At 26.0% G+C, this 12,934-nt stretch overlaps 1 protein-coding gene across 13 annotated transcripts in view; it reads right to left on the bottom strand.

The window, feature by feature from the left end:
* Positions 1 to 2,070: 2,070 nt before the first annotated feature.
* Positions 2,071 to 12,934, bottom strand: part of Zasp66 (PDZ_signaling and DUF4749 domain-containing protein Zasp66) — a 232,438-nt gene continuing 221,574 nt past the window's right edge. For 9 of the 13 annotated variants that reach the window (XM_075377122.1, XM_075377118.1, XM_075377126.1 and 6 more), the window contains 3 exons: positions 11,051 to 11,104; positions 5,851 to 5,898; positions 2,071 to 2,858 (listed from right to left, as the gene is read on the bottom strand). In XM_075377122.1, the coding sequence (XP_075233237.1) occupies positions 2,772 to 2,858; positions 5,851 to 5,898; positions 11,051 to 11,104 (189 nt within the window). In that variant the 3' untranslated portion in view covers positions 2,071 to 2,771. The remainder of the gene's footprint in view (positions 2,859 to 5,850; positions 5,899 to 11,050; positions 11,105 to 12,934) is intronic. The other 4 variants (XM_075377121.1, XM_075377125.1, XM_075377123.1 and 1 more) reach the window with 4 other exon arrangements.

Raw genomic sequence — 12,934 nt, 5'->3', positions numbered from 1 at the left:
AATTATCAATTTTTTTTCACATTTTTATGTAAAAATATTAATTTCTAATTGTGATACATACATAAAAAAAAACTGATTATTTCTATCCTAGTGGAAGACAATGAAAGTTGAATGGTGGGACTATTGTTTTGTGTTCTTGTTCTTTTCCAAACATATACAATAACTAAACAGCAAGTGAGTACAGAACCAAAAATCTTCAATTAACCAGCTTCAGTTATTTCTTCAATGACATATTAAAAAATGCATGTAACATAAAATTTTATATTATTGATTTAAAAAAAATTCTTTTTTCTTAAATTTAAAATTACTTATAAAAATATTTAAAATTACTATCAAAAAATTAAGATTTTTACATTTTAAATGCATGGGTAATTTGCAAGGTGAATTTAAATTAAACTTTTAAAAATTAAAAAAAAACTTTGTTACCACAAAGCATTGGAGTGGGACGAGCAAAGTATTTATAGTATTGATGTAACAAATATAGTTCCATAGAACATCCATTAACCCTTTTTCTGAGGGAAGATGTAGCTAATAAACCCAAATGTATATAAAGTCATTTTTTGTGAAGAGGGTGAATATTAAATTATAATTTTTGGTAATTATTAATTTCAAAAAAAAAAATTTCAACTTTTGTTAAGAAAACATTTTTGCTCAGTTGCCCCATTAAAGATTTAAAACTCTATTTTAGCCATAAAACCTCCACCTCTTTTCCCAACTTTTGCAAACATTTAATATATTCTTTCTTTCTTACCCAAAGGTAACACCCATCTACCAACTTTGAAAAAAATCGGTCCACAGGGTCCAAAGTTATAAGATCAAATACAGGTCAACACATACATATATGTACATGCCTACGTACAAACAGTAGTCGCCACACAATGGTGAGCTTGTATGATCAACCTGGATGTCATTGCTCTACTGTTGTTCTCTGAAACATTGGCACACCATTATTAGTCAACTCTTAGTAGTATAAACATGATCCAACTTATGTTCGGTAGTAATCGTCGTCACTCCAAGCTTGTCATTACTTGGTGACAACTATACGTTTGTCTGACAAAAATAGATCTTTTGGATTTGGGAGCTTTATATTAAATTTTTTTTCATATTTACAATTTATTTAAATTTATTTTTTTTAAACAATCTTTTTACTTCCTTGTATGAATTAAATGAGTATTGTGATCATGAAAAATTTTGGTTTTCAGATTTCAATGGAAATATCATCCATTTTGACCATCCCCGAATTCATTTTGACTAGTTTTGGCGTGACAGCTGTACGCTTGTTTGTACATATGTATCTTGCATAACTCATAAATGATTAGCCGTAGGTTGTCATAATTTTGGATTTAGGTCTGTTGTAACATCTAGCTTTGCACCTCCCCTTTTGATTGCAATCGATTGGACCAAAATTATCCAAAAAAGCCCAAAATCCAAAAAATTTGGTTCGTAACTGCATTAATGTCCTCATTAAGAGCTTTTCAACGATATATCATAAATGGTACTTATTTTCATTGGTTCCAGAGTTATAGCCAAATAAAATTTTAATTAATGAAATATTTGGATCTTACAATGGAAAGGCACATTGGTTCAAATTGGACTTCATCTCCTTTTTTTTATTTTTTTATTTAAATATACTAATTTATTGATTATTATTTACCTCTGATTGTAAAAAAAGTTTTGTAATAAATAATAATTCAATAATAACAATATGAAAAAAATATCAGAAGTTATTAATGAAATAAAATTTTATCCACTTTTCATTTTAAGAAAATGTGTATATGTAATTTAATATAGTACAAAGAAGTTATGTAGTGCCCACATCAGATTTTTTTAAAATGTCTTCTTAAGATAGAAAGCTAATTTTAAGCTTAGATAGAAAAGACCAATTTTTTTGTTTTTTTTTTCACTTATCTATTACTTTCCTATTTTAGCTATAGTTGCTACAGCAGCATATACACTAGGAAAGTAAAATATGTATTAATTTAGGGATTAGATTTAAAGAAGAGTGATAAAAAATAAATGTACAAAATAAGCAATGAATAAAACGAAAGGAAAGAAAATAAGAAAACTATATAAAATGGCATTTCATTCAAACGTCACAGTTTATTCAGCATTAAACATTCATGCATCTTTTGCACATATATATATGTATAAATACACTTATATAATCAAATTAGTTCTAAATAAAATAAATATATTTATGTAAATAATGAAAGATCAGAAAAAAGGAAAAATAAATAATGTAAAGTTTTTCAATTACAATTATTGTAAAATATAAACTGTAATCATAATAATAAATAAATAAAATATTATATAATATTTAATTTATTTAAAGTACATGTAAAATTTAATGATCTGTATTGATACATAAAAAAACTGCTCTAATCTCTTGTAAATCTTACTAAATGTTTGTTTCAACAACAAAAATATTCTAATATAAATACATATATACTTTTTCTTTTAACTGAATAAAATAATTATTTACAATACATTATTAAATACAGTTCACTTAAAATTATAATAATTGAACACAATAAATATTTAACATTTATTTTTCCCCTAATAAAAATAACAGTTTGAAAATAAATTATTAATAAATAAGCAGGCAAAATAACAAAAATAAATTTATATAATAAATTTAATTATTTTACATTTCAATAATTTAATAAATAAATATAACAACAATATCATTTTTTTTCTTTCAGTCCAGTAAAATATATAAATAAAATTTTTAAACTTTTTCTTTAATATTTATATTTTAAAATAGTTTAATTTCAATTATCATTCATAACCATGTACATAAGTCGTTTAAAACTGTTGCTTTGCTGTATTTCTTCATTCGAAACTCCTAGAGAATTCAGCTATAAAAGCATAATATAAAAAAAATATTAGTACATGTAAATTACATATAGTTCATAAATTATATTAATGTTAATATAAATGATAAAAAAAAATTATACAAGTGAGATTCAAATGTAAAAATAATAATAAATATGTAAGTATGACTGAACAAATACTTGAATGTCTGAATTTTTCATCAATAACTGTTTTTTTCTCTTTTCCTCATCAGTTGTAATCAACATCCTAAAAAGGAAGTATATAACAATTTTGCATATTTAATTATTTTTAAAAAAGTTGACAAATGACGCTCACTTCTGCAGGTTTATATAATATTTAAAAATCATTTCATTGATTAATATATTTCTCAGTTCAAAGAGCATTAAATGGAGTGTAAGTTTTTCATAGAGAGTCAGGAGAGGATTAAAAATGGACTACATGCTCATCACTAGAGAACCTCAGTCACTGAAGTTAAGAAGATTTAAGTTTAAACACTTATTTAAGAAAACTGGTGAAATAAGGGAAACTTATGAAAAACTTAGAAGAAAAAATGTCAGATTTAGCACTGCTAGACGGAATCTCATTTTTAGCAGTCTGAACATGAAAAAAAGAAGATTAGTTGTAATATAAATTTTTTAGCTGTTTGAAAGTGCTTGATACAATTATTTAGGCACTGTAACAACCTATAACAAAACATGACATAAGTTGTGACATTTCACATGAAAATCAAAAAGCTATTTTATATATATTTCTCAAACCAGTTTTCCAGCTATTGCTGAGTCTAGGTATATGTGTGTGTAGGCAAATGCAGTTACTGCTACAGCTTGCCAGACCTGAAGTAGCCACAAATGTAGATTCAAAAAGCTATTATAAAGTTGTAAATCCTAACCCCAGCTGTTCCATCGAAAGAAAATACAAATTTTCCCCTAGTAAAATTACGACACCATTCTTTAGGAATTCTTAGGGCATAAACTTCCTTGAATTTCTCACAAAATAGAGTATAATTTATTTTATTACTATTCAATATTATGTTTAGAATATCAAAAAAACATGAAAAGCTTGCAATATGTTTAAAGAGTTGAGATAACTACTACTCTTCTGTTTGTTTCCTCAAAAAAATGTGAGGAAGCCCTCATGATGCTTCTTTTTCTACGTAAATAGTTTAGAAGTGAAAGTGAGTTCGGTTAATCCAATTCCATAAAGCCAAGACTGAATACCATGAGTTATGGTGACATCATAGCCCAGTTATTCATGGCAGTTATTCATTAGGTTTTAGTTTGATCCACTCGAGTAATTTTTAAAATCTCACTTAAATGAGAAGGTTACTGATATAGTGCATGACTAAAATAAATTTATCTTCTGGAATTTAAAATTTTCCTTGGCATTGGAATAAGTGTAGTAGTAATAGGAGATTATGTTGAGAAGTAGTGTGTCAATTATTTCCCTGTAGTCTGTAAACTACAGTAATGAAATTAACATTTATACTTAAAACATCTTCACATTAAAAAATTCAAGATTTACCCTATAAAGTGAGTACTGTATTCTCAGATTATTCCAATCAAAGCTTATTAAAATAATAAATCGCAATGTAAATTCCTTTACATGAAATTTTCAGTAATTAAAAGTAAATATTCAACGTATTTTTTCTCTTTTTTATCACTTTTAGTGTGATAATGTTTTAATTGATAAAAGAATATGTTTTACAGTACATTACAAAAAAAAAAAAAAAATATATACAAATACTCCTTAAATTTTAATAATGCTCTTAGGTTTTCTTTCTGAGATATGATCAAGATATTTATTCTTGGATGTAGTCAGCACTACATTTTTTGACTGATTAATAATCTTGTGTGACAAGCACCTCAAGTCATCTTGAACTGTTGTTACTTCCTTACTTACAATCACATCATTTCTTTTTTGCTTTGCTGATTTACTTACTTGAATGTCTTCTAAATTCAGTATTAATAATTTTGACTACAACTGCTGTAAATGCATAAACAACTTTTAAATGTTTAAATATTAGTGAACCATAATAAAGTACAAAATCTCAGGCTTGAAATGTAGTATAACTAAACATTTCTTAGTATGTATGTTAATACACCAATAGAGTTATTAATAACCAATTAAAAAAAAATAGTGAATGTGTTTAAAAACGTTTTTTCCATATTTAGCAAAATATGAATATTGGAAAAATTAGATAACTCATAGACCAACACAACCAAAACTATATAATAAAAAAAAACACATTTTAAAAGATTCACTTACTAAATACTTGTACATTTGTACTTTCAAATTTTTGTTGTTTTTATTCTGCTGTCAATACCTTAATTTTGTATGGGTTCTTAAGAAAAAGCTCAAGTATTTAAAAACAAAACAATACTAAACCCTGAAAGTTAACATTTAACACAGGTCTACAATTTATATATTAAAATAGTTTCCATTTTTCCTTCAATTTCATCTTGGATCACCTTAATCTTAAAATCTTGAATCTTCAGTTCAAGGTCTTGAAACACCTAGTATCTAGACCAAACTTGAAATAAATCTTGAAGTACATACATAGCTACAGCATTACATACCCCTTTAGCTGGATTTACAGATAGTTATAAAAAGCCTATAAAAACAATGTGTACTAAGATCAAGATCTATAGAATGTATGATCAATTCCTTTGCTTCCTATGATTGTATATCACCAGATAAAAATTGTAGCTTTAGTCATTAAAAATAGATTATGTCAAAGCTGATGTATTTCCACCATGTACTGATTTAACAATCTTACTAATCAGCACTAGAATGCTTTACAAATAAATTTAAACATCAGTTACTAAATAGGTTAATACATGCTAGGTACAAGTGAACTAAACAACTAAAAAAGAAAAAAACATGCGGTAGGAAAAACATTTTCAACTAAATTATACTAATAATAATTTTTGTAATCATTAAAATGAAATGTGATTAAAAAACATAAATAAAAATTAATGATAACTAAATATGAAATATGGTAAACACAAAACTCACATGTGCATGGGGACCAGGCACAGGATGGGGTATATGGGGTACTTGCTTCTGAAAAAATGATTATGTTAGTAAAAATTTTCAATAAATGATACAAAAAATACAGTCATTAAAATAAGTGTTCATGATTTTCACAGTAAAAAAAAAAATTATCAAATAATTTACTTAATTATTGTATTGAACTGTGTAGATGAGTTTTTATTTTTGTTACTGCAATGATTTTGAATTCTCTGTAAGCATGTGCATTACCTAACCTACTACTTATGTAATCTGAAATATTGCGTGAGAGTCTAGTGGGTTCACTTAAAAAACAATTATAGCGAACAGCTACTTGGATATATTAAAATAATTTGTTTTTCTTCCGATTATCTATACTTAATGGGACCAAGGGAAAACAGCCCCCTTTCAGCATGATAGTGTACCTCCCAGTTGTACACATAACATTTAAGACACATTCAATGATAGATTGTTAGATTGGGAAAGACAGTCCTGTTAATTGGCCAGCAAGAAGCCCTGATCTGAAGATTTCTTTTTTGAGCCATATTGAAAACAGCCTGTGTAGAAAAGATTCATTTTCTATAACAGGTGAGAGAGAAACATTGCTTTTAAGGTAGCTGATATACTTTACATGACTGATCATACTTGGTTGAAAATAAAGCATCATTTTGATGTCTGCCAACAAGTAATTACTAATATTTAAATGTTGTAGGTGTAATAAACTTTCAGTCTTCCTTTACATTTTGATGCACAATTAAATATGTTAATTATACTCTTTACTAATTGCTTGTTAGTTATGAAATAATGAACACCATTTTTGATGGCAATGTATTACTAGTAATGCCTTTTTTTAAAAAAGGTGTGACGAATTATAACATTGAACATGATTATGTACAGTTATTAGCCAGATATCTGATAATATCTATTCAATCCTACCATCAGTTGTTATATAAAGCCTAGGTAGGACTAGAAAAGTCTCTCTAGTCAATATTTGTGGTTTAGGTGGCTACTTCTTTTTCAGTGTAGATGAGTTTCAAACTAATTAATTAGTGCATTAAGTAGATGGATATGCATACTATATAACTAACATATCTCTATCATGTTTTGATTAACAAAAACTAATTAGTCAGATTGATGGTCGCAGGAACTATTGGATTCATACAACATAGAAAAACACAAAACTCCATGAGCATGCATGTATGTGTGTGCTGTAAATGTATTGTATATGATTCATAGGCTGGAAATCCTAAATAAATATCACTCATATGCTGTTTAGACCAGTGATAATTTTATATGTCATAACAGAAAGATCTTAAGTGAAAGGTCACTTTCAAAAACTGTCCAACCATTCTTAAGAATAAAAAGCATCCATTATCAGATTTACTAGTGAAAAAAGTGAAGAGGTATTTTTCCACTAACAGAGCTTTCGCATTGGCAGGTCAAGTCTATTGAAATGCAGATGGTATTCAATCTGTACGTGGTGCCTTCACTCTATTTACCAAAAGGTCTGACTGATATAAAGCACTATTATTCTGGGATATACAACTCTAGATGCGTTTAATACATCAATTGTGCCATATACAACGAAAAGAAACATTTGACATGTAGTAAAAAATAAATTGTTAATTCACCTTTCTGTCATGAAAAAATGTATTATACACTCTACTTCTATTCAGAAAGAAATGCCAAATATTCTATTTAACTTAAATATTATATTAACAATTTAAATCATTATGTAATTCATCTAAAATTCAATCACTCAATTTTGTTTTTAATGAAACTAACTTCAATACTGATTAACAAATAATAAATGCTAACACCATATAGTGATCCCAGAATTTTCTAATTTGAGTAATCTACAGAAACTGGTTTATAAAATGTTACTTACTTTGTCATTGGCATTTATTCTTACTTCACATCCTTCAGTTTCAAGGGGATACATATTCCAGGTTTTGAAAAACCATCGGCTTGTAGGGAAATGTAGTGTAACATCTTAGCCAGTACTTTAAAAATTATATTTTTTCTTAGTGTTTTATAATATTTTTAAACATTTTAATTTTTGTTATTCATGGTAAAAAAAATTATAAATCAAATTTCTATATCACTGTCTAGTTTTGAATAAATTAAAATAAACACTCAAAAACATGTCCTTGGCAAGGTGGTAATCTGTACCTTCTTACAACCTATTGATTGCATAACATTTGAATATCTAGATGAGTTGTATCATAGGAAAGATATGAAATGAAGTCATCCTTTAATTAATCAGCAAAAGAATTGGTATATGGTCATAAAAATCTCCCTAAACCCTCTTGCCAAATCCCGCCTTCAAAAAAACTACATAAGCTATATATATAAATAAATATATGTATATTCAGTTGCCAAATTTTACTTGAATGCCAATTCATGTCTTTTAATTTAAAAAAAAATTGCAGTATTCAAATTTATGTATAGTGCAGTTATACAAATGTTATCTACAGTTTAACAACTTATAAAGATTACTGATCTTAAAAAAATATCAGATGAAGTTCTCTTTTGAGTAGATTTACGCACTGTTAATATTTAGAATCTAATAAGAATGGAGGATAAGGTTATTTAAAAAATAACCAACGATCTTTTAGCTTGCTTTTAAACTCCATTACAAATAAAATAAAGTTAATAATTTCCTCAATGATGATATGCTAATAAAACTAATGGTAAAAAAAATTACTGTAAAAAACATACTGTTTACAAAAGTGCAGGATCATCAAAAACCTATAGGTTAACATGCAAATAATTCACTACTCGCCTAAAATAATAATAATAATAAAAATCATTTATAATATAGAGATACCAGTACAGTTATTGAATGAATTACATACACAAAAATATTCTATTCTGATAGTTTTTTGATATTTTAAGTATTATTGTTAATGTCATGAATTAAACATTAACAAACTAAAATATACATAGCAGAAATTAAAAAAAAAATAAACAAAAAGACATAATCAATTACAAAGTGGATTGAAAGTCAGCTTTATACTTTAAATAAAATATTTTATTTTACTGATCTAACACAATGGGTATTTTACATTTGAGTGAAATTTAAAAAAAATTATAATATAATAAACATTTGATTGATTTAATATATAAACATAAACTATGTATAGCGGGTTTCATCAAATAAGAGTTAGTTTATGCTATTTACTTGCCAAGGATTTATTCTGAAAGAAAATTAATCAAAAAATAACAATAAATAAATATAAGATTTGCAACTATTTTCATATGAAGTTTTTTTATATTATATCTTCTTTCTATATGAAGAAGTTAATAAAATTTGTAACAACTTATTTTTATGTTTAAATTACTACAGAAAGGCTAGTTTATTCATAGAAATATAAAAAAAAAAATGAAATTTGTAGAATAGAAAATGCTAATCCTGACTAAGATTCAATCCGGAACCTTCTAAACAAAAAATACTGCTGTGGTACAATACCACTATAGGATAGAAGAGCATTAGAAACAATTTCTTTAAATTTTAAATGTAGGATAAGATTACATTATAAGGTAACTGTTTTTGATGATGTATTCACAAGAATGTATTTTAGCCAATAAATGTATAGGCAAAGATTTCAAAATTATTAAATGATTCACTTTTAAATTAATACAATGTTTTCTTCCAAAGGGCTTTTAGAGTTAATTATCATTATTATCATTAGTAGCATTATTATTACCGGTAATTGTTTTAAAAAGGTTAGAAAACCTCTAAAGTGTATAATTTAGTAATGCATTCAAAGAATCATTTGATCTTCATTTTAATATGTATAGTTTACAAATACGTTAAATTAATAAAAACAATAGATTAAATATTCGTATTATTTGATTATATACTTAGTAGTTCCTAACCTTTTTAAGACAGGTGTAATAATATAAGTGATATCAAATACTCATTTAAAGGTAGTGAGATAATAATTAGCTCCAAAAGGGCTTTGGAAGAAAAGGTTTTATTATTTTAAAAGTGAGTTGTTTTATAATTTAAAAATCTTATATTTCACTATATAGTTTAACAAATAAAATATATAAATTTTAAATAACATTCTAACTGATGATTGTGCTTTTTCTCCCTATAATAGATAAAAACTGATAGTCAGAAAAATATTGGTAGTTGTAGGGTGATGGAAAGTGTAAAAGCTCGGTATTTCAAGGCCATGCCTTGAATCATCAAGAAGTGTAGGCTTCTTGATACTGTCCACTGACTATTCTGTAATGGGATTCTAAATAATAATATATCACAACTTGGTGATTCAGGAATATGGCAATTTCAGCATACTGTTACTACATGAACAAGATGAACAAGAGATACAACTGGCTATATGCCCTACATTAACAAAGCTTCATGAAGCATTTGGAGGCTTCTGAAATATCATATGAATCAATCAGTTGATCAGCCAAAAAAATGGTGATTATTTTGGTCGATTAATTGAAAAAAAAAAAAACAGTATTTACACAGCTTTTTTCTTAAAAAAACTGATTAATCATTAAAAACCAAAAAAATATATATACTTCTTTAAACTATTAAGGTGAGGTATAATAAGTTACGTCAATTTTTAATGAGAAGAATAATGAAGTAAATGAACTGTTATTCATGATGGCATCACCTAAATAAGGCATTTTAACAGTTGGTATTCTTAAGTAAGTAAAAATTTGTTATTTTAATTTGTGATCATTTTGTTATCACTTTTCTTGGGATATAAAATTGATACCTTAGTGTTTTATAACATTTGGCTAAGATGAAATATTTAAAATCATGCACAGAACTGTTCCTCAGACACATTTCCAAATCAGAACAGACAAAGAATAATTCAATATGTATCTTCAGTAAATCAAAATGCATTAACACAACAAATGAAAAACTATACAATGCTATTTATCTATTATTATAATTTACAATCATTCTATAAAAGGGAATTTTTTATTCTCTATAATAAAAGAATGTGTAATTTGATACAAAAATTTACATATAAAAAATCAATTAAAAAATAATTTAGTAAGAATTCTACAATTAATTGCAAAAAATAAGTGCAAAAAATTTTTTATTGTAAAAATTTAGGTTACAATTTATTAAATACAAAAATAGTAAAATACATAAATTTAATCAAGATGCAACACTATGCAATATGTACATGATATATACATCTTGATGTTATTTGTATACAGTTTTGTTACTCACTGGAACTTGTTTTACACTTTCTTTCTGAGGTTGGGTTCGTTTAGTAGGTGGAATCTGTAAAACCATTTTAATTATGAAAAATATCTGTGTTATTAAACTATTTACTCAAATGTTTTTTATTTATCTGTGTTATTAAACTATTTACTCAAATGTTTTTTATTTATGATCAATTAATGAATCCTTTTCAATAGCTTAGTATATTACAAATAGTTAATTTCAGATAACGAAATAAATATCATAAATCAAAATTAAAAATTTAATTTATTTATAATTGAAAGTACTTTAAATTAGTTTTTTCTCTGTTTTGAGACAATTCATTAAGGATACTTTCTATGTGAGAACAAGGCAGTTTTTTCCCATCTCTCACTCATTATAATATATATATATATATATATATATACACACAATTTACATAGACAAAAACATAAATGAATTTAATGAGGCAAAATTAGTACTATATTTACATAGATATATATTATTAAATGAAAAATGCAACCAGTGTCAATTACAAATGTTCAATGATGATTTTTATGAAAACAGGAAAAATACAAAACTACAAGTATATTTTATAAGTATAATAAGTATGTATTTAGAAATAAACAAAGAATTAGACACTCCAACATTAACTTTTCAGTAGATAAGAATTTTCCTTTGCATTGCTAAACGAAATGGAAAAAGTAAAATATTTTTCTAAAAGTTTCAAATAATTTATTTGAAAAAAAAATTATAAGAAGCCCTATTTAATAACACTAAGGACCTTTACCAATTATTGATGATTATTGATTAATTATGACCTTTTGATACTGCGTGAAGAAGTTGGACAAAAGTAACATGAAATTTTGCAAATGCTGTAGAAGGAGAAAGAGCTGAAGGAATACATTATTTTAGAATGTCTGACTTTAATATGACGATTTTATATGTTGGGAGGGCAAAAACACCTTCAAATTTAGAGAGTTTGACTGGAAGCTATTAATTAGCGATGTTTGGAGAAGTCTGCAATTAAACTTATAAGATGAAATATTGCAGGTATAACAAAAGATCAAACTTTAATTAGCAGTGATGCTTTACCCAAGCCCAGGTAAAAAAAAATTAAAACTATTAAAATTAAAGAGTTTTTGAATAAGTATACACACAATATTTATACATGCATCTGTATATGTGTTCACCTTGGTGATAAATAAACGAATAAAGATAAAATTAAAATAAATAGAGATTAAACAACAGAAAATATACATCAAAGAATTAAAAAAAGAACCAAAAATGAAGAAAATGTAACGGTATAAAAGGAAATAATAAATATTTGTTTTATATATTAAAGTACACAGATCATAAGCCGCTCTACTTTATAAAAGAAAAAAAACCATAAAACAGCTGGTTTTTCTTTTAATAAAATATAGCTTTAAAAGAAAAAACACAGTACCTGGGAACTAATAATTTCATTAATTTATTTTCTACTAGCTTGTATTTTCTACTAGTCAATGCTTTGCCATTGCTATATTTGAATATACATATATATAGATTAAATGAACACAAATGAAAGTTTGATAAAACATTAAAAAACTGAACATTAGAGAACTTCACAAAATTTAACCTTTCCCTTTTCCCATCTTCCATTTTTTTGTTTTTACCGTCTTCTCAGTTTCCCTTTTTCTCTTTTTCCCTTTCTCTCTATTTCCATTTTTCACAAAAATATTTCTTTTCATGCAACTAATATATTTTCTGAATATGAGTCAAATCGGACCATAAACACAATTTTTCAAAATATCTCGACCCCAGCACCACATAGTGGGGTCCAAACTAATTCAGAAACCTTCATGGGCATGCGCACAACAACTCACCAAAGTTTCATTGCAACCACATGAATAGTATAGAAACGCTATAGGA

This window comes from Lycorma delicatula, chromosome 10, assembly GCF_047948215.1.
Source record: "Lycorma delicatula isolate Av1 chromosome 10, ASM4794821v1, whole genome shotgun sequence".
In the NCBI taxonomy this organism is placed as follows: domain Eukaryota; kingdom Metazoa; phylum Arthropoda; class Insecta; order Hemiptera; family Fulgoridae; genus Lycorma; species Lycorma delicatula.
The sequence above is the reverse complement of the archived record's forward strand: the minus strand, read 5'-3'. Positions and strand labels throughout refer to the sequence as shown.